Source organism: Bombina bombina, chromosome 4 (assembly GCF_027579735.1).
Source record: "Bombina bombina isolate aBomBom1 chromosome 4, aBomBom1.pri, whole genome shotgun sequence".
Classification (NCBI taxonomy): Eukaryota; Metazoa; Chordata; class Amphibia; order Anura; family Bombinatoridae; genus Bombina; species Bombina bombina.
This window is the reverse complement of record NC_069502.1, coordinates 1,046,274,194-1,046,294,505: the sequence shown is the minus strand read 5'-3', so window position 1 is coordinate 1,046,294,505 and position 20,312 is coordinate 1,046,274,194. Positions and strand designations below refer to the sequence as shown.

Genomic DNA, 20,312 nt, shown 5'->3' with positions numbered 1-20,312 from the left:
GGGTTTTTGTCTGCAAGTTCCTTGAAAGGACAAATCTCTGCTTTTTCTGTGCTGTTTTCACAGAAAAATTTGCTAATCTTTCTGTTATTCATTGTTTTGTTCAGGCTTTGGTTCGTATCAAGCCTGTCATTAAGCCAATTTTTCCTCCTTGGAGTCTTAATTTGGTTCTGAGGGCTTTACAGGCTCTTCCGTTTAAGCATATGCTTTCTTTGGACATTAAAATTACTTTCATGGAAAGTATTGTTCCTTTTAGACATCTCTTCAGCTAGAACAGTTTTTGAATTATCTGCTCTTTCTTGTGAGTCTCCTTTTTCTGATTTTTCATCAGGATAAGGTGGTTTTGCTGTCTTCATTTCAATTTTTACCTAATGTTGTGAATTCTAACAACATTAGTATAGGAATTATTGTCCCTTCCTTGTGTCCTAATCCTAAGAATTCTTTGGAAAGATTCTTACATTCTTTGGGTGTGGTAAGAGTTTTGAAATATTATGTTGAAGCTACTCAGATTTCAGAAAGACTTCTAGTCTATTTGTTATCTTTTCTGGTTTTAGGAAAGGTCAGAAGGCTTCTGCCATTTCTTTGGCATCTTGGTTAAAGCTTTTGATTCGTCATGCTTATTTGGAGTCGGGTTAATCCCCGCCTCAGAGGATTACGGCTCATTCTACTAGGTCAGTTTCTAATTCCTGGGCTTTTAAGAATGAAGCTTCTGTTGATCAGATTTGCAAAGCAACGACTTGGTCTTCTTTGCATACTTTTACTAAATTCTACCATTTTGATGTTTTCTCTTCTTCAGAAGCAGTTTTTGGTAGAATAGTACTTCAGGCAGCTGTTTCAGTTTGATTCTTCTGCTTATAATTTCAGTTTTTTTTCATTATAAAAATTGAAACTTTTGATTTGGGTTGTGGATTAATTTTTCAGCGGAATTGGCTGTCTTTATTTTATCCCTCCCTCTCTAGTGACTCTTGCGTGGAAGTTCCACATCTTGGGTATCTGCTATCCCATACGTCACTAGCTCATGGACTCTTGCTAATTACATGAAAGAAAACATAATTTATGTAAGAACTTACCTGATAAATTAATTTCTTTCATATTAGCAAGAGTCCATGAGGCCCACCCTTTTTGTGGTGGTTATGATTTTTTTTGTATAAAGCACAATTATTCCAATTCCTTATTTTTGATGCTTTCGCTCCTTTCTTATCACCCCACTTCTTGGCTATTCGTTAAACTGAATTGTGGGTGTGGTGAGGGGTGTATTTATAGGCATTTTAAGGTTTGGGAAACTTTGCCCCTCCTGGTAGGAATGTATATCCCATACATCACTAGCTCATGGACTCTTGCTAATATGAAAGAAATGAATTTATCAGGTAAGTTCTTACATAAATTATGTTTTCTTTCATATTGGCAAGAGTCCATGAGGCCCACCCTTTTTGTGGTGGTTATGATTTTTTTGTATAAAGCACAATTATTCCAATTCCTTGTTGATGCTTTCGCTCCTTTCTTATCAACCCACTTTTTGGCTATTCGTTAAACTGAATTGTGGGTGTGGTGGGGGGTGTATTTATAGGCATTTTGAGGTTTGGGAAACTTTGCCCCTCCTGGGGGGGATTTACTGTCCCTTTAAATGTATCATATATGTTTTATTAGGTGGAAGTACTTTTGCCACTGAGGCTTAACACGCATTCTTCAAGGGTGGCCTCTACATCTTTGGCAGCTGAACTTTTTTCAAGATTAGTATAAAATGTGTGGTAATATTTTTCTTCATACATTTATGAAACATTTCAAATAAAGTGTGTGCCTCTGCTGAAGCCAAATTTTGAAAAAAAATGAATTTCTACTTTTTCAGTATAATTACTGAATAGCTGTTGCATCTTTCATGTGCACCTTCATTTTACTGCTTTGAAAATCTTTGTGGATGCTTCTGAGCCATGAAAATCAGAAACTGAATTCCGTTGACTCCTGTAGTATATATATTATGCATTGTGTGTGTATGTTCAATGACAGGAAGAGGCGCCGGAAGTTGGACGTTAGGTGTGTTCTTCAGAATAGATACAATTCATTCATCACAGTGCAGAGTGCACAGCACACATAATTGCTCAATGGGTGATAAAGATTTCTACCACCGACAGTTGCAAGCCTCACAAGCACAAAAAAAATCCTTTATGGCATAGAATATTGTATTAAAAAAAAAAAATAGCTGTGGTATACGCAAGAAAAACTATACAAACAATAAAATATATTTTTAATTCACTAGGAGCCGCGCAACAGGTCTCACGTCTCTAAACACAAGCAGGTCGGCACGGGTTAATGACTGACGTAAACGACTAAGAGCCGTAAAGTAAGAATGTGTGGTTAGGCCGCTGTATCGGGAGGCCAGGCTCCCCGAAGCGGAGAACCCAAGGTTTGGGGCTCTGTAGGGCTAACATGACGCTATTTTCTCTACTGCTAAGCAGGCTGCCGTCTTCGGTGCGTGTTGCAGGTACTGTGAAAGTGCGCCGCTGGGAGTCGGTATGTGCTTGTACAGCTGCTCTCTCTCCTTTACCGGACACCGGGGCTCGCTGCAGTCACGCGGTAACACTAAGCACTTGGGACCAGAGACCTCCAGCGAAAGGCTGGTTGGGTAGCACGGTGTACGGGGAGAGGCACGCGGGGGTCCGCAAGCTATTTCACAACCAGGTGTCATGCTGCCTGCTGCACCGGGAACTTCACTTAACTCCACACCCTGGTTATGCGAGGCCTGTGCCACAAGAGAAGAGATGTCCTGAGTCTGCAGAGGGCAAAGATCCAGCAAGTACAAGGCTGTCAGAACTGGTACGGAGCAAGTGACTGAGAGCCCCCTATAGTTATAGTGTCATCAAGGGCATCTATAAGTTATTTAGTGCAGGTCAATATGGGAGGGAGCAGTACACGACTCAAATGTATTTCACATTACATATAAAGAGGAACAGCAAATTAAACGTGTATTCATTTGTGTAATTAATGGGTTAAGCATAGCAGTTTAAATTGTATGTAGTGGCCAATCCTGTACTATTTGACACCCCTTATGGCCTGGACACTTATTTGCAACCAACATAAATCATGCCCCCCCCCCCCCCACACCCCCCAACAGTTCAAGTAGAATTACAAAATACAAAACCCATTTAGTTTGCAGAAACACATGTAATGTTAAACACTTTGCTTTAAAGGAACAGTAAACTTTTTTTTTTATAAAAAAACATTTTTTGTTCAGTGTGTGCACAATTAAAAAGACTGCAGATAATTACCTTTTTTTTAAAGCCATTTTTCAAAATATATTGTTTAAATTATTGTAATCTGACTTTTAAGTGAGGGATCTTGTGATACATTTCTGTGGTAAAGGGAGATAAAGGCTTATTCAGAGATATTATACCCCCAAATAAAACCAAGGATGCAAGTTGTTATTTTTATGATAATCAACTGATAGATGCACGGACATATAACCACTCTTGAAAGAGGAGGATTGGTCCTTTCATCAAATAATGAGCTATGTTGTCATTCACCTGCTAATAAGTTGGACATGAGACTCTACGTTTGAAAGAGTGCATCAGTTCATCAATATTTCTAATTAAAACTAACCTAGTAGGTGATTTCTTTTTGGTAATCACCTGCTACCTAGAAGATCATGAGACACCTTATGTTAAAGAGAACACAACCCTCTTTGGGGTATGAGATTTTTTTTATTTTTTTATTAAAGTTTCCAATTTACTTGTATTATCAAATTTGCTCCTTTCTCACGTTATTCTTTGTTGAAGAGATACCTAGATAGGTATCTGGAGCACTACATAGCAAGAAATAGTGCTGACATCTAGTACTACAGACGTGCACACTCCTGAGCTTACATCTCTACTTTTCAACAAAAGATACCAAGAGAATGTAGAAAATGTGATAATAGAAATTAATGAAAACTGGGTAAAAATTAAAACTGTTTTAATGCTCTTGCAGTGCCTTACTTCTTCAGAGACCCTCCTCTTCATATATATATATATATATATATATATATATATATATATATTTTTTTTTTTACTGGCTTTTAAATCTACCAATTGAGTCCTGATATTGCTAACCATTATTGTTCCTTTTTTTATACAAAAATAATTACATTAAACTCTAGAAACACATTTCAATATCCTAAGGATTATATATGGTTTTAATGACCTAAAGCAGAGACCTTAGATCTACTGAAATATTTTGCAAATGGGTAAAATAAGAAAATGAGGTAATCCTCGAATGTGCTTTTATTTTACAGTATGAAAATCCATGGACAATCCCAAATTTTTTATCAATGACCAGGATTGGACTGGCACCTGTCCTTGGATATCTTATTGTTGGAGAAAACTTTAATATCGCCCTTGGAGTTTTTGTGTTTGCTGGAATAACAGATTTGGTGAGTTTTATTGAAAACAAATATATAAAAAAAAGCTTCTGGTCTTCAAATTAGGTGTTTAAATGAAATGGAAATTACAGATAGAAAAGAAATTCTTTGTCACTTAGAAGTAGTTTTATTTTCTGCAACAAAAAGTGTTCCCTGCCGTGGTGCAATGCACATATACTTCATGGATGCCTTTGTAGATTGGCACATGCATGTATGGAAATGACCGGTTGCTGTGCATACAGCCGTATGTTCTCTATAGCTTAGGCAGTAGAGATTTATATTATCATTTTGTAAGTTGGTGTATAACAATGGCTTGACATTTTAGTGACAAAGACAGCTTTTTTCTAATACAAAAATAAACACAAAGTACCAATTTCCTGTACGTTTAATACATTACGGGGAAAACTATTTTACCGTAAGTGTTCCTTTAACTGTTCAGGCAATACACCATCTGTATTGCTTGTAGCCTACTTTTAGAAGAAGAAAAAAAAGGAATCAGAGCAGCCAAAAACTAGAAAATGAAGTAAATTTCAATTATATGTTTGCAAAAACAAAATATAGGGCAATTATAGTTAAAAAAATAAATTAAAAATAATAATTTTATGGCTATCAACTCTAGACTGCTGTGTGTTTCCAATTAGTAGCGATAGTTGCATGAATCAAATGTGGAACTTGCACTGCTGATTGGATCAGTGGAGTTTTCCGCTCGGGAACAGCAGTGCTCTGCAAATCCCGAGCTGTATTCTGGGGTTAATAGTTGTAAAGTTACATGCTCTAACTGATTAGAGCATTTAATTTTTTGACTATAAAGGCCCTTTAAATGTACAACATTGGGTGCATCCATTCATCAATACAAATTTTTTTTTTGTAGTATTATTTAGGAAAACTGCCTTTCTCTCTGCTTTCAGAAATAGCTATCTTCATACCTTACTCTTACCTTTTATAAATCCTGCAGCACTTAAAGTGACTGTCAATTTTGATGCTAAAGTGCCAGGTTTTTAAAAATTCTATTAAAAACAGGGGCACTTTAATTCATAAAAATTTACATTTCACTCCTGTTGTTAAAAAAAAACTTACCTTTTAAACTTGACAGCATCTCCAGCTTCCTCCGGTCGTTGCAAGCCATTTCAGATGTCAGAAATGATGGATAGGTCATCCTCCAATCACTGCTTCTCCCCCGGGGGAATCAGTCTCTGATTCAAAGCCGTGATTGGTGGAAGCCTGGATCCTAATTTCAGACCCAGGATGAAACTTTGCAACGGGTGGAGGAAGCTGGAGCGGCTGTCAAGATTAAAAAGTAAGTTGTTGGGGTTTTTGTTTTTGTTTTGTTTTTCTCAACAGGAGTGAAATGTAAATTTTGATGAATTAAAGTGCCCCTGTTTTTAATCAAATTTTTAAAAACCGGGCACTTTAGCATCAAAATTGACATTCACTTTAAAGGGATGGTCTAGTCGAAATTAAACTTTCATGATTCAGATACGGCATGTTATTTTAAGCAACTTTCCAATTTACTTTTAGCATTAAATATGCTTTGTCTGTTGGTATTTTGTTGAAAGCTAAACCTAGGTCGGCAATATGCTAATTTCTAAGACCGTGAAAGCGGCCTCTTTTTTCATTTATTCAGTCTTTCACAGCTTGACAGCACTAGTTCATGTGTGCGATATAGATAACGTGCTCATGCCTGTAGAGTTATTTATGAGTCAGCACTGACTGGCTAAAATGCAAGTCTGTCAAAATAACTGAGATAAGTGGGCAGTCTGCAGAGGCATAGATACAAGGTAATCACAGAGGTAAAAATTATATTAATATAACCGCGTTGGTTATGCAAAACTTGGGAATGGGTAATAAAGGGATTATCTATCTTTTTAAACAATAAATATTCTGGAGTAGACTGTCCCTTTTTAATATAAAAAATAATCTTATTGTGTTTCTTTAAATATCTACATAGAATCATTTATTGTGCACATTTCTAGCTTGTTTTTTTTAGTTCAGTATATTTAATAATGTTTGTCTGCACTTTTACTTTTAAAGTTGGATGGTTATATTGCACGAAACTGGGCCAATCAGAAATCTGCTTTGGGAAGTGCTCTTGATCCACTGGCTGACAAGATACTCGTCAGTGTTTTATATGTCTGTTTAACATTAGCAAATCTTATTCCAGGTAAGCATTTTGTTATAACTAAATGCAGGATAGTCTGAAGAACACTATACATCACATTTAATTATAAACTTATCTTTATCCTTTTTAAACACACATCAGGATGTGATAACCCATTTTTTATAACTATGGGAATTGAACAGAACCATAACACAGATGATGAGCCTACAGGTTATCCCCATCTGTTAAAGGGATATAAAACACTTTTTTTCTTTCTTTCATGATTCAGATAGAGCAGGCAATTTTAAGCAACTTTTTAATTAACTCCTATTATCAATTTTCTTCGTTCTCTTTATTTGAAAAGTCAGGAATGTAAGCTTAGGAGCCAGCCCTTTTTGTAGTTCAGAACCTGTGTAGAGCTTCCTGATTGGTGGCTAAATGTAGTGTTAATGAGACAGGGGTACTAATTCAAATTTATTAAATGTATATATAATATATATACAGTATATATATATATATATATCACTGCAATACTTTGTTTTTTTAGCATCTTATCTACTGGACTAACACGGCTACTCCAATCTTCACACTATATATATATATATATATATATATATATATATATATATATATATATATATATATATACACACAAATAAACACTGCACTTGATGGGGATGAAATATGTGCTCTGTGTCCTAACAGCTTTTCTTTTATTTTCAGTTCCCCTTACAAGCATGATCATTTTACGAGACATAGCACTGATTGCAGCTGTGTTTTATGTTCGATACAAAACTCTTCCACCACCAGTAAGTAACTATAATTACAAAGTAGATGTAAATATATCAATACATTATTGAAAATGGTCTGTGTTTTGTTCAAATTTATAAAAGTATTTTTCCCCATGAAAAATTGGTTTAATAAAGATGATTTTAAAAACCATTTATGATCACTTCTATGGAACAGATGGGTGTACGCAGGTTTTTTTTTTGTGGGGTACTTACTAGTACTGAGTACCACCACCTCTGACATCTCATAACAGCTTATTATTTTATCCTTATGCAAATACTCTAGTTTTCACAAGAGGGTGCTGCAAAATATATTAAGCATTGTAAATAACGTTGTCCCTTTTACTTTTCTCGATGTTTCTGCGCACAATATATCAATCATTAATCAATGAGTACCGGCACCTTTTTTTTCCCTCACAAAAATAGCACTGGGTGTATGTAAGTGCATACAACATTAACTGCACTGTGTTTAGTCTTAAAGAAAGCATTCATCCTCCTTTTTGGCCTTATATTCAAAAGCTTGCCGCTCAGGTGAGATGATCTAAGACGTCTCGTCAATACAGAGAGGTCCCTAAAAACTGTTAGAAACACACATTTTAGTTTGAAAGATGTTTATCTCACTATGCAGGGTTCTTGATGTGAAGGAGATACTCCTACATTGAAATATAAGGTCTAAAAAAATAAATCACTAATTACTGTTGGACTTGTGCCATCACCCTTCCTCAGCTTTTAACATTTGAAACTCTTGATCATAAGCCCTCTTGTATAATATGATGGTGTAACATTTCGTTTATGTATGATGTTTACTTATGTTTAATAAAGCTTGTTATAAAAAAAATAAAAATGACAAAATCCAATTCAATCATAAAAAAAAAAATCACAAAGATTTTGCTTGATTTCTCTCCATACCGGTGAGCTTTTGCATATTAGGCCCTTAGAGAGTAGTTTGGCATAAGTCTGTGCAATTTGTAATTGGCTACCGTCAAACACTCCAAAACCCAAAGGCGTATCTATAGGCTGTATATGTCTGTCATTTTGTTTTCTCCTCATTTAGCTACTGGAATTCATGGCATAACATTTCCTAAGAAAATATGAAAAAGTGAGATCTATACTACATCTAGAAAAACTTTTTAAACATCAAAAATGGCATCTCATTACCTTTGTAAACTGTTGTTTTGTAATTTGTATTTGTGCTTCAGAAATTGTGGTGATGGAATTGAATTAATAAGGAGATGTTTAAAGGTACAGTCTAGTCAATTAAACTTTCATGATTTAGATAGAGCATGCGATTTTAGAAATTTTTAAATTGACTTCTATCTAATTTGATTTTTTTTTTTTATCCACTTAGTACACTTTGTTGTAAAACATTCCTAGGTAGGCTCAGGAGCAGCAATGCACTACTGGGAGCTAGCTACTGTTTAGTGGCTGCAAGCATATGCTTTTTGTCATTGGCTCACACAATGTGGTCAGCTAGCTCTCAGTAGTGCATTACAAATCCCTTAACAAAAGATACCAAGAGAATGTAGCAAATTTGATAATAAAAGTAAATTGGAAAGTATTTTAAAAGTTTATGAGCTATCTGAATAATAAGAGTAATTTAGGGTTTCATGTCCCTTTAAATGTAGAAGTTCTCTACATTTTGATGTTGGTTTGTGATTAGGTCATCTGTGTTTAAATTCTGTATTGCATTTCTTGTTCCCTTTTTAGAGAACTGTCAGTAAATATTTCAACCCGTGCTATGTAACTGCTCAATTGGAGCCAACATTTATCAGTAAGGTAAGAACATTATTTTCCTTATTTAAAGTTATTAATAAAAAGCATTGCAACACATGAAAATGTTTATTAGTTTTCAATGTGATTGGAAACGTATTCCAGTTTGAGATATATTGCTGGCTCATGATTCATATGAGTAAAGGTTTTTTTTTGTTTGTTTTTTAAAAAATTCAGATTTTACCAAAAATACTTTGTCTTCTTTGTAGGTAGGCTTAGGAGTGTGCACATCTGCAACATTGTATGGCAGCAATTCTACATCAGTGTACACGTCTGTGCCTACTGTCCTGCTTTACAACAAAATAAAGAGAATTAAGTAAATCTGGTAATGGAAGTGAATTGGAAAGGGTTTTGTTTTGTTCTTCTTTTAATAAATTGTACACTCTATATGAATCATGGATTTCATGTCCCTTTAAAAAAAAAAAAAAAAAATCTCCTTTTTACATTGTGTAAAGGATTATTTTTTACATGTGTATTCTTAAAGGGAAATGAAGGTTATTTCAGTAACTTAAATATTTTAAAATTTAAAAAAAGCATTTTTTTTGTCATATACAATGATTCTTAAATTTGCATTATTTTTTAAATATATTTCCTTTATTAAACCTTTCACTTGCTTCTGAATCCACTTGTGAGCTGACCCAGTGACCACTATAGTAAACGTGTGTCTGAGTACATCAGCTGTGCATGCTCAAACTTGTTAACCCCTTAAGGACACGGCCATTTTTCAATTTCTTTCCCTTAAGGACCAGGGCTATTTTTACATTTCTGCGGTGTTTGTGTTTAGCTGTAATTTTCCTCTTACTCGTTTACTGTACCCACACATATTATATACCGTTTTTCTCGCCACTAAATGGACTTTCTAAAGATACCATTATTTTCATCATATCTTATAATTTACTATTAAAAATATTATAAAATATGAGGAAAAAATGGAAAAAAACACACTTTTTCTAACTTTGACCCCCAAAATCTGTTACACATCTACAACCACCAAAAAACAACCATGCTAAATAGTTTCTAAAATTTGTCCTGAGTTTAGAAATACCCAATGTTTACATCTTCTTTGCTTTTTTTGCAAGTTATAGGGCCATAAATACAAGTAGCACTTTGCTATTTCAAAACCACTTTTTTTCAAAATGAGCGCTAGTTACATTGGAACCCTGATATCTGTCGGGAATACCTAAATATCCCTTGACATGTATATATTTTTTTTTAGAAGACATCCCAAAGTATTGATCTAGGCCCATTTTGGTATATTTCATGCCACCATTTCACCGCCAAATGCGATCAAATAAAAAAAAAATGGTAACTTTTTCACAAACTTTAGGTTTCTCACAGAAATTATTTACAAACAACTTGTGCAATTATGGCATAAATGGTTGTAAGTGCTTCTCTGGGATCCCCTTTGTTCAGAAATAGCAGACTTATATGGCTTTGGCGTTGCTTTTTGGTAATTAGAAGGCTGCTAAATGCCACTGCGCGCCACACGTGTTTTATGCCCAGCAGTGAAGGGGTTAATTAGGGAGCATGTAGGGAGCTTGTAGAGTTAATTTTAGCTTTAGTGTAGTGTAGTAGACAACCCAAAGTATTGATCTAGGCCCATTTTGGTAAATTTAATGCCACCATTTCACCGCCAAATGCAATCAAATTTAAAAAAAACGTAATTTTTTTCGCAATTTTAGGTTTCTCACTGAAATTATTTACAAACAGCTTGTGCAATTATGGCACAAATGGTTGTAAATGCTTCTCTGGTATCCCCTTTGTTCAGAAATAGCAGACATATATGGCTTTGGCAATGCTTTTTGGTAATTAGAAGGCTGCTAAATGCCGCTGCACATCACACGTGTATTATGGCTAGCAGTGAAGGGGTTAATTAGGGATCTTGTAGGGAGCTTGCAGGGTTAATTTTAGCTTTAGTGTAGTGATCAGCCTCCCACCTGACACATCAGACCCACTGATCCCTCCCAAACAGCTCTCTTCCCTCCCCCACCCTACAATTGTCCCCGCCATCTTAAGTACTGGCAGAAAGTCTGCCAGTACTAAAATAAAAGGTATCTTTTTTTTTTTTTCTCTTTTTTTTTTTGGAGCATATTTACATATGCTGCTGTGTAGGATCCCTCTTAGCCCCAAACCTCCCTGATCCCCCCCCAAACAGCTCTCTAACCCTCCCCCTCTACATTATTGGGAGCCATCTTGGGTACTGGCAGCTGTCTGCCAGTACCCAGTTTACAAAAAAAATGTATATTTTTTATTTTTCCCCACTTTTCTGTAGTGTAGCTTCCCCCCCCAAGACTAAACCCCCACCCCCTCCCAGATCCCTTCGATTAACATATTTATCCCCCCTCTCTCCCTCTAAATAGAAACCACTGTTCCATAGTGTAATGGTTCCCACCCGCTCCCTCCCCGTGCACGCGCCCGCCTCCCCTGTGCATGCGCGCGTCCGTGCGCGCCCCCCAGCAATCCCGCCCATGATCCCGCCCACCGGTAAGCCATCGATCGCCGCCCACCCGCCTCCCACCCCTGCTCCCACCCACCAACGATCGCAGCATCGGATGGGGAAAAATGTTATTGCAGTGATGCCTCGATATCGAGGCATCACTACAATAACCGGAAAGTGGCTGGAAACGATCAGGATCGCTTCCAGCCGCTTTCAACCCCAACGTCGTACAGGGTACGTCGCTGGTCTTTAAAGACCAGTTTGTGCAAGACGTACCCTGTACGACGCGTGTCGTTAAGGGGTTAACAAGATAGGCTTATAGTGTCAGGCGGCAGGCTGGTACGTAGCCTGTGATTGTCTGCATATAGACAAAAGTGATGGTAAACCCAAGCATATAACAAACGCTAGGATTTACCATCACTAAAAATAATCATGAGAGAAACTCCATGATTATTTTTATACACTTGGGTTTACTATCACTTTAATCCCTTTATGTTTTCGTGACACACACACAGTGTGCATCATTGTCTCACCTAGGTGGCCTCATATACTTACTTCAATAAAATCTCAGCTAAATTTCACATTTACCAAATTATGTATTATAATTACCAAACTGAAAAACATTCTTAGATTATTCATTCAACAAACAGAAGTCTCACTCTACTTACAAAACTTTTAAATATCTTCTCTACTAAAGAAGAAACAATCCTTTAAAGGGACATGAAACCCAAAATTTGTTTTTCATGATTCAGATAGCGTTTACAATTTTAAATAACTTTCCAATTTATTTATTTTTTATCTTTTATTTTAAGACCAGTAGTGCATAACAAACACAAAATTTGCACCATTAAAAGAAAAGAAGAAATCATACAAAGCTTAACAGGGTATAATATTATTATCAGGTATTTGTAGAGCGCCAACAGATTCCGCAGCGCTGTAAACATAGTCAGTGTACAGGATAGCTTTTGTAGGGGTCAAGTGGGGTAGAGGGCCCTGCCGAGAGTTTCACTGTTGTAGTCGGCTCTTATGAAGCGATCTGTAAACAGCTGGGCCCATAGGCTTACAATCTAAGGGGTTCAAGGGGAAAACAATGGAGTTAGGAAAGGTTAGTGTTGGTTGTATGCATCCCTGAATAGTAGAGTTTTTAGGGAGTGCTTGAAGCTGTTAAAACTAGTGGAGAGTCTTATGGAGCAAGGCAGGGAATTCCACAAGATGGGGGCCAGTCTGGAGAAGTCCTGTAAATGGGAATGTGAGGAAGTAACAAGAGAGGAGGAGATCCTGATATTTGTATCGTTTGAAAATACAATTTGTTTAAGCCAAAAAAAAAAAATTTGTAGCTGTGTAATTCTACTCAACACAACTGAAATCATTTTTTCTAAATATATTTTCAACCCTAGAAAAAAAAAATATATATCCTTCAGGATTTAACAGATTATAGTAATTACCTTATTTGAAGACATCACCCGTTAAAGCCAAGGAAATGGCTGAACCAAAAAACATTATTACAATTCTACTTAACTCAGCTGATGTCTAGTTCTAATTATATCCCTAGTTGTCAATCAACCCCCAAAAACAACAACAACAAAAAATTGAAAGAAAAAGGGACGGGGAAGAGAAGATAGTACTAAGAGATTGGACGGGAGAAGAATAAGTCAGTTTCTTTCCGTCTTATCCATTAGCATTACCAGATACCCAACAAAACTAATGTCTATTTCCATAGTCTGGAGTGTTTTAATGAATACTGACCATTTATTGAAAAATTGTCCGATATCTGACTCACTGTCTGTTAGTATCTCTTTGTTCCAGTATACACTGCTTCTTAAGACAGTTTCTGACCTCCGCAATACTTGGAATCGTTCTCATTTTCCATTTTTTAAAAATTAAGTATCTAGCTGCTAGAATAGACAAAATTATAAATTTTTCGCTGGGCTGATAGCCCGCTTTATCCTTTATACAAAATATAATCTACACCAGCGATAGAGCTAGAGGGGAAATCTTTTTGTTCAGCCAGAATTCTAGTTTACACCAAAAGTGTCTGATTTTTGGACACTTCCATAGCATATGAAGCAAATCTGCTGCAGGAAAAGAACATTAGGACATTTGTTGAAACTTAAGTTGCAGAATTTTAAACCTTTTTCAGGAGTAAAATATGTTTTGTGTAGGAGTTTAATATGTGTTTCTCTCCAAGTAGCAGAAAAAGTAGCCTGCAGTAGTAAATTTGCACTAATAAATATGCATACATCCTTTGTCAATAAACAATGTTGAACACATATAAAGAGCAGCAGTTACTCCTCTAGGGTCAGAACCTTAGTTTAGTTAGGGTAAAGTAGCTATGTGTCTAAATGAATATAGAGACATTGAACTAAACCTCCGCACTCATGTAAAAAACATATTTAGTCATACCAAGGGGACAGGTAACGTGAAACTAATGAATCTACATATAGGACAAGTTTCCATATACAAGGAGAGACGTGTATTGATCAAGGTCATTTATAATGGTCCCGCAAACTTCTTATTGCTATACCCAAGTTGTACCTATATACTAGTGCTAGCCTTATTATTAAACCAAAGCTGTACCTATAAACTGAAGGCACTGTATAAGACTAGTTACTGTATCTAAGTTATATCCATATACTAGAAGGTACAATGCGATACCTGTTATTATATATGTTATACCTAAATACCAGCGGCACTAAATAAGACTTGTTACTATACATAGTTTGCACATGTATACTAGAGACCCTATATTAGACTTGTTACAACATGTAGGCTCATAGAAATGAATTTAACAATACTTTGTCTATAGTGCTATCTTCTGGAAATCACTAGGCTTATTGTTATAAATATTTATATAATCAACAAGAATATGTCACTTAAATTCTAATGGTATAAACATTAATACCTATGTCATATGATGAATATCCCCTGAAAAATAAACATCTTGGAAGCTGGCATAGTATTAAATAAGAAGGAAGGCTATATAGCCCATCATAATAATAGCTATTTTCATGGAGTGGACAATGAAATGGAACAATATGGTAATCACTAACTTTTAGGAAGCAACTCTAAGCACAGTACATACTTGTCAGTAGAGTACCCTAAAAATAGGGGAGAGCATTTGATTATAATACACACCCTGAGCTCAATCTAAAACAAAGGGATTATGAATCTAGGAATGACATAGCATTACTAGCAGTGTACATATGGGTAACATGGATAGTAGAAGATAAATATGATATTAACCCTTATGGAACCTCCTAATAGACATGAGTGAGGAGGTTGAGAATTAGGCCAACAATTTGGTGAAATGGAAAAAAATGCGGTGCTTGTACAAGTGACCACAAAATGGCTTAAGGAGCTAGCATATCATAAACCTCTTCTGACAACAAGAAAACATATATACAGATAATAGCATGCAGTAAAAAATGATATAATTCTGGCTGCTAGTTGTCATCATCAATTTCCAAAGCCCTCTACACCTAGACCACAGGGTTATAAGTGAAACTTTCTTAGGTCAATAGAGGACTACAGAGTGCCGTTCTTATAGCTATCCGACCCCAGCTCTGGTAGTGTATTTATTAATGTCCAGTCTGCTGTGATCCAAGGTTGCTGGTCTGCGATGTAAGGTCTCCTCATCCAGAGGGGTGTAGCCAGGGGTCTACACCACAACAGCGCAAACCGGACTAAATGATGGAGGAAAGTCAGATATTCGTATCCTATTCCGCGGCTGCAGAAAAGGTGTGAATTCTAGATCCTCTTCATACCAAACTATCAGCTCTCCACAATTAGGGCGCATGCGGTGCGGCTTCACTACCGAGAGGTGATTAGCCTTAGCTTGTCGACAGCGCTCTGCATTCTGTGGGTCTTGTTTCAACGGTGATGCAATGCCCATAGCAGTGACTCCATAATCTAAAAGAAGCAGGTCCGGGCACATGTGGGTCAAGCTTGGAGTCCCTGTATGCATATGTTCCGTTAGTATTAGGGATTTTGTCACCAAAGAAGTAGGTTGAGTATTTCGTAGCACATCCACAGCCGGATGTGTTGTTGGGGGCTCCATTACCGAGCTAGAGAGGCCTGGAATCAGAGCGTTCTGATCCGGTGTGCTGAGTTTCCTCTTACCGTTGGGAGCCAGCTTATGCTCGGAAGACTCATCAGGGTAAACACTGACCTTGCTGCTGCAAGCTGTAATAAGGTCCGCAGCTTGTAAAGTGGCGTAGCATCCTTCCATGCTGTGTGTTTACAGAAGGCCGCGTGGCTTTGTACCTATGAATCTATATAGTACCTCAATAAAATAGGCATTCGACTCCAAAATGACACACAGTGAGACTGGAGTGGCCCAGATGCTGTTAGGAGTTAGCTATAAGGTGGAATAGGTGCTAATTAGGAGGTTCCAAAAAGATGTGTGACCTAAGCTGTACACAAGAGGGCGCTGTGTGCCTAAATCAATATGTTAGTAGCTGTGATAATCACATATAACAAATGGAACATACAAAAATTGAATACAAACATACAATCACCCCCAAATAGATGCTGATCCAAATGGTATGTGGTAGGTAACTAGAGTCTTTGTATGTAAGTCCCAATTGTGGAATGAATATCCAACGATCTGGATGATGCAATAGATATTCAGGCTGCTCTCTCCCTTCCTCCACTGTTTGGTAGTAGATCTGAGAAAAATGCAAACACAAGAGAGGCGCACAAATGTGTGTATCTGTAGCAAACAACGATGTTGTAAAGAAACCAATCTTATACACAGACTACTCACAATTTCCAAGAGCACACTTATGTGCTAGTAGTTGCGGGCTGGCTATCAGAGCTAACCAGCTTGCTCCCTCCGGTAATCACTCGCTCCCAATCTGAAAAATAAGAAGCGCCCAAATGTGTGTATCCGTGATAACCAGATATCCCCAGCTCCAAACTTTTTACACAGGGTACTCACAATTTATAGGAGCACACTTATGTGCTTGTAGACACAGGCTGGCTATCCGAGCTAACCAGCTAGCTCCCTCCGGTCTCCAAGGCTCCTCCAATGCAGGTGTATGGTAATGCTATTCTCACCCAATAAGTAGCAAAGCCAGAATAAAATCAAGGTATTTATTAATGTAAACAATATTGACTGTTATACAAAGCTACATATAGGTGAGCATATGGAAATATGCTACGCGTTTCTCGGCTACTAACGGCCGTTTTATCAGGCATATTAAACATTAGACTTCCATCGGCTTTTATAGCCGTGATTACCATACAACCTGCAAAATTCAGACCTCCCTAAAAGAGGGTGTGTGGGCTTATTGACCAATGACCAACTCTGGTTTTCATCACGACCTCTATGATACGCTGCCCGCACTAGGTGTGTGTGGATCACGCCAATCACCTATGCTAATTGTTGGGGGATGTGCGCTCAGCGTACCCGGGATCAGTAGTGAAAACTTTTCTCACACATAGCTATATGCCGTTCTATGTTTGTGACACAACGGCTGATAGCCCACACTCAGGGAAACTAGAACATTGGACATGCTCTCTCCATACCTAATGCACTTGTGCGAGTTAAATACATATACAAATACATATAAAAATAAATAAATCTTGATATCAAATATTTTAACCTTTTTATATTAGTAAGGTACGATATATATATGTTTATATTTATTTTTATATGTATTTAACTCGCACAAGTGCATTAGGTATGGAGAGAGCATGTCCAATGTTCTAGTTTCCCTGAGTGTGGGCTATCAGCCGTTGTGTCACAAACATAGAACGGCATATAGCTATGTGTGAACCTATGCATTCTCTGGATATTAAATTACTTTCTTGGAAAGTGTTGTTCCTTTTGGCCATCTCTTCTGCTAGAAGAGTTTCTGAGTTATCTGCTCTTTCTTGTGAATCTCCTTTTTCTGATTTTTCATCAGGATAAGGCAGTGTTGCGGACTTCATTAAATTCTTACCTAAGGTTGTGAATTCTAACAACATTAGTAGAGAAATTGTTGTCCTTTCATTGTGTCCTAATCCTAAGAATTCTCTGGAGAGATCTTTGCATTCTTTGGATGTAGTAAGAGCTTTGAAATATTATGTTGACGCTACTAAAGGTTTTAGAAAGACTTCTAGTCTATTTGTTATCTTTTCTGGTTCCAGGAAAGGTCAGAAGGCTTCTGCCATTTCATTGGCATCTTGGTTAAAGTCTTTGATTCATCATGCTTATGTAGAGTCGGGTAAGTCCCCGCCTCAAAGGATTACGGCTCATTCTACTAGGTCAGTTTCTACTTCCTGGGCTTTTAGGAATGAAGCTTCTGTTGATCAAATTTGCAAAGCAGCAACTTGGTCTTCTTTGCATACTTTTACTAAATTCTACCATTTTGATGTTTTCTCTTCTTCAGAAGCAGTTTTTGGTAGAAAAGTACTTCAGGCAGCTGTTTCAGTTTGATTCTGCTGCTTATTATTTCATTTTTTTGATTTGGGTTGTGGATTATTTTTTCAGCGGAATTGGCTGTCTTTATTTTATCCCTCCCTCTCTAGTGACTCTTGCGTGCAAGTTCCACATCTTGGGTATCTGCTATCCCATACGTCACTAGCTCATGGACTCTTGCTAATTACATGAAAGAAAACATAATTTATGTAAGAACTTACCTGATAAATTAATTTCTTTCATATTAGCAAGAGTCCATGAGGCCCACCCTTTTTGTGGTGGTTATGATTTTTTTGTATAAAGCACAATTATTCCAATTCCTTATTTTTGATGCTTTCGCTCCTTTCTTATCACCCCACTTCTTGGCTATTCATTAAACTGAATTGTGGGTGTGGTGAAGGGTGTATTTATAGGCATTTTGAGGTTTGGGAAACTTTGCCCCTCCTGGTAGGAATGTATATCCCATACGTCACTAGCTCATGGACTCTTGCTAATATGAAAGAAATGAATTTATCAGGTAAGTTCTTACATAAATTATGTTTTTAACTAGCATGAGCCAGCTTTCCAGGTTACCCAGGTCCCAACACCAACCTGCCTCTTTTATTAATTCTAAAAGAAAATGTCTTATTTGCAAGTAAGCAAAGAAGTCCTTATTGGTTATATTAAATTCATTCTTCAGTTCCTCAAATGTTTTTACACATTTTTTTCCCCTATCAATAAGATACTGTGCCCTATTTAACTCAATGTATTGCCATTTTTTAAAAACTGCTGAGCTAAGACCTGCTTGAAAGTTTGGATTCTTTATCAAGGGTAAGTACTGAGAAGCCTTGCAGTTTGACAAGTGATTTTCCACCAAGCCGTTATAGGATTAAAGATAGTTTTAAGTCTTTTAATTTCTAATGGTAGCCCTTTTGCCTCACAATGAATTAGCGCTGCCGGAAGGAACGGATTGCAGATACTTTCTTCAAGTGCGTTGTTTAGAACGTAGTTATTAGAGAAAATCCAGTCTGTCACTATTCGTGCTAAAAAACAAGGTTATAGAATCTTATGTCTGGCAATGCCTCCATATTCCCTTGACAGAGAGAGTTTAATTAGAGATATCATAGATCTTTTCTTCTGCCATATGAACTGTCTAAGTGCGGTATTGAGAGATCGAATGTCCTTTTTCTAAAAGAATTATTGGAGTATTCTATAAAGCATAGAGCAATTTCGGTAGCAGAACCATTTTAAATAATGCTACTCGCCCAAAAATGGAGAGTTGGAGATTTTGCCATATTTTCAATTTCTCCCTAATGTTTGTTAGAATTGGGGGCATGTTAAGATTGTAAAGATCCTCTGATTTAGCTGGGATTGAAATCCCTAGGTATTTAAAAGAACCATTGACCACTCTAAAGGGAATATTAGAGATAGTCACAATTTTTTCTGAGCCAGAGTAATTCGGATTTTGCAGCATTAACCTTGTAACCTGAGAAGGACCCAAATTGATCGATTATCTGGAGGAGTTTAGGTATACTTGTTTTTGTGTTTGCCAGATAAAGGAGTATGTCATCCGCGGTTTTCATCTCGTGTTTACCTATTTTAATACCTTCCAAACAATGTCTAACCATACTTGCTAGTGGCTCAATTTCGACATCATAGAGAAGGGGTGAGAGAGGACATCCCTGATGCGTACCCCTCCCAAGTATAATCTGTGAAGATAAATTATTGTAAACTATCATCCGCGTGTAGGGTTCCTTATATAAATTTTCTATAAATCCTAAGAAAATTGCCTCTGAGCCTAAACTTAACTAGGGAGGTAGTTATATGATCAAAATACACCGAATCAAAAGCTTTCTCAGCATCAATTGAAACAATGGCGAGATCAGGGAGGTCCTCTTTCCCCCCCCCCCCCCACTCCGATGCCCCCAAGTTCCTGAAATACTCAGTTGTCACCAGAACCTCTCTTATTTTTGCTGAGGAGTTTCGTTTATACAGAAACCCCGCTCGATCTGTGTGAATGATCTTTGAGAGAATCATCTGGAGCCTGTGCTAAAATTTAAGTTAAGATCTTGCAGTCTGAGTTTAAGAGAGCTATAGGTCTATATGATTCCTTGAGAACTAAAGTTGTGTGTGAAGCAGAGAAGGAAGAAGGCACTAATTTACCATTGGTATACATGTCATTGTAGAGTTTACAAAAATATGGGGTAATCTCTGAAGAGAGGATCTTGAAAAGCTCATTAGGTAGCCCATCAGGTCCTGCTGCTTTATTCAGGGACAGATCCAAGATAAAAAAAATTCAATTTCCTTCTCGGTAATCGGGGCGTTAAGACTTTCAAGAGCTTCCAATGTTATCGTAGGATAAGTTATTCTACTCCAGGAATCAGCTGATTGAGCTTTATCAGAGCTTCTGAAGGAATAGAGCTCTTTATAATATTCTACAAATGCATCTG

The 20,312-nt window shown here is 37.0% G+C and overlaps 1 protein-coding gene across 1 annotated transcript in view; it reads left to right on the top strand.

Moving 5' to 3' along the window:
* Positions 1-2,266: 2,266 nt before the first annotated feature.
* The window catches only part of CRLS1 (cardiolipin synthase 1), a 53,223-nt gene continuing 35,177 nt past the window's right edge, over positions 2,267-20,312 (top strand). The window contains exons 1-5 of the mRNA XM_053712178.1: positions 2,267-2,808; positions 4,262-4,399; positions 6,419-6,548; positions 7,209-7,294; positions 8,981-9,049. Of these exons, the coding sequence (XP_053568153.1) occupies positions 2,422-2,808; positions 4,262-4,399; positions 6,419-6,548; positions 7,209-7,294; positions 8,981-9,049 (810 nt within the window). The 5' untranslated portion in view covers positions 2,267-2,421. The remainder of the gene's footprint in view (positions 2,809-4,261; positions 4,400-6,418; positions 6,549-7,208; positions 7,295-8,980; positions 9,050-20,312) is intronic.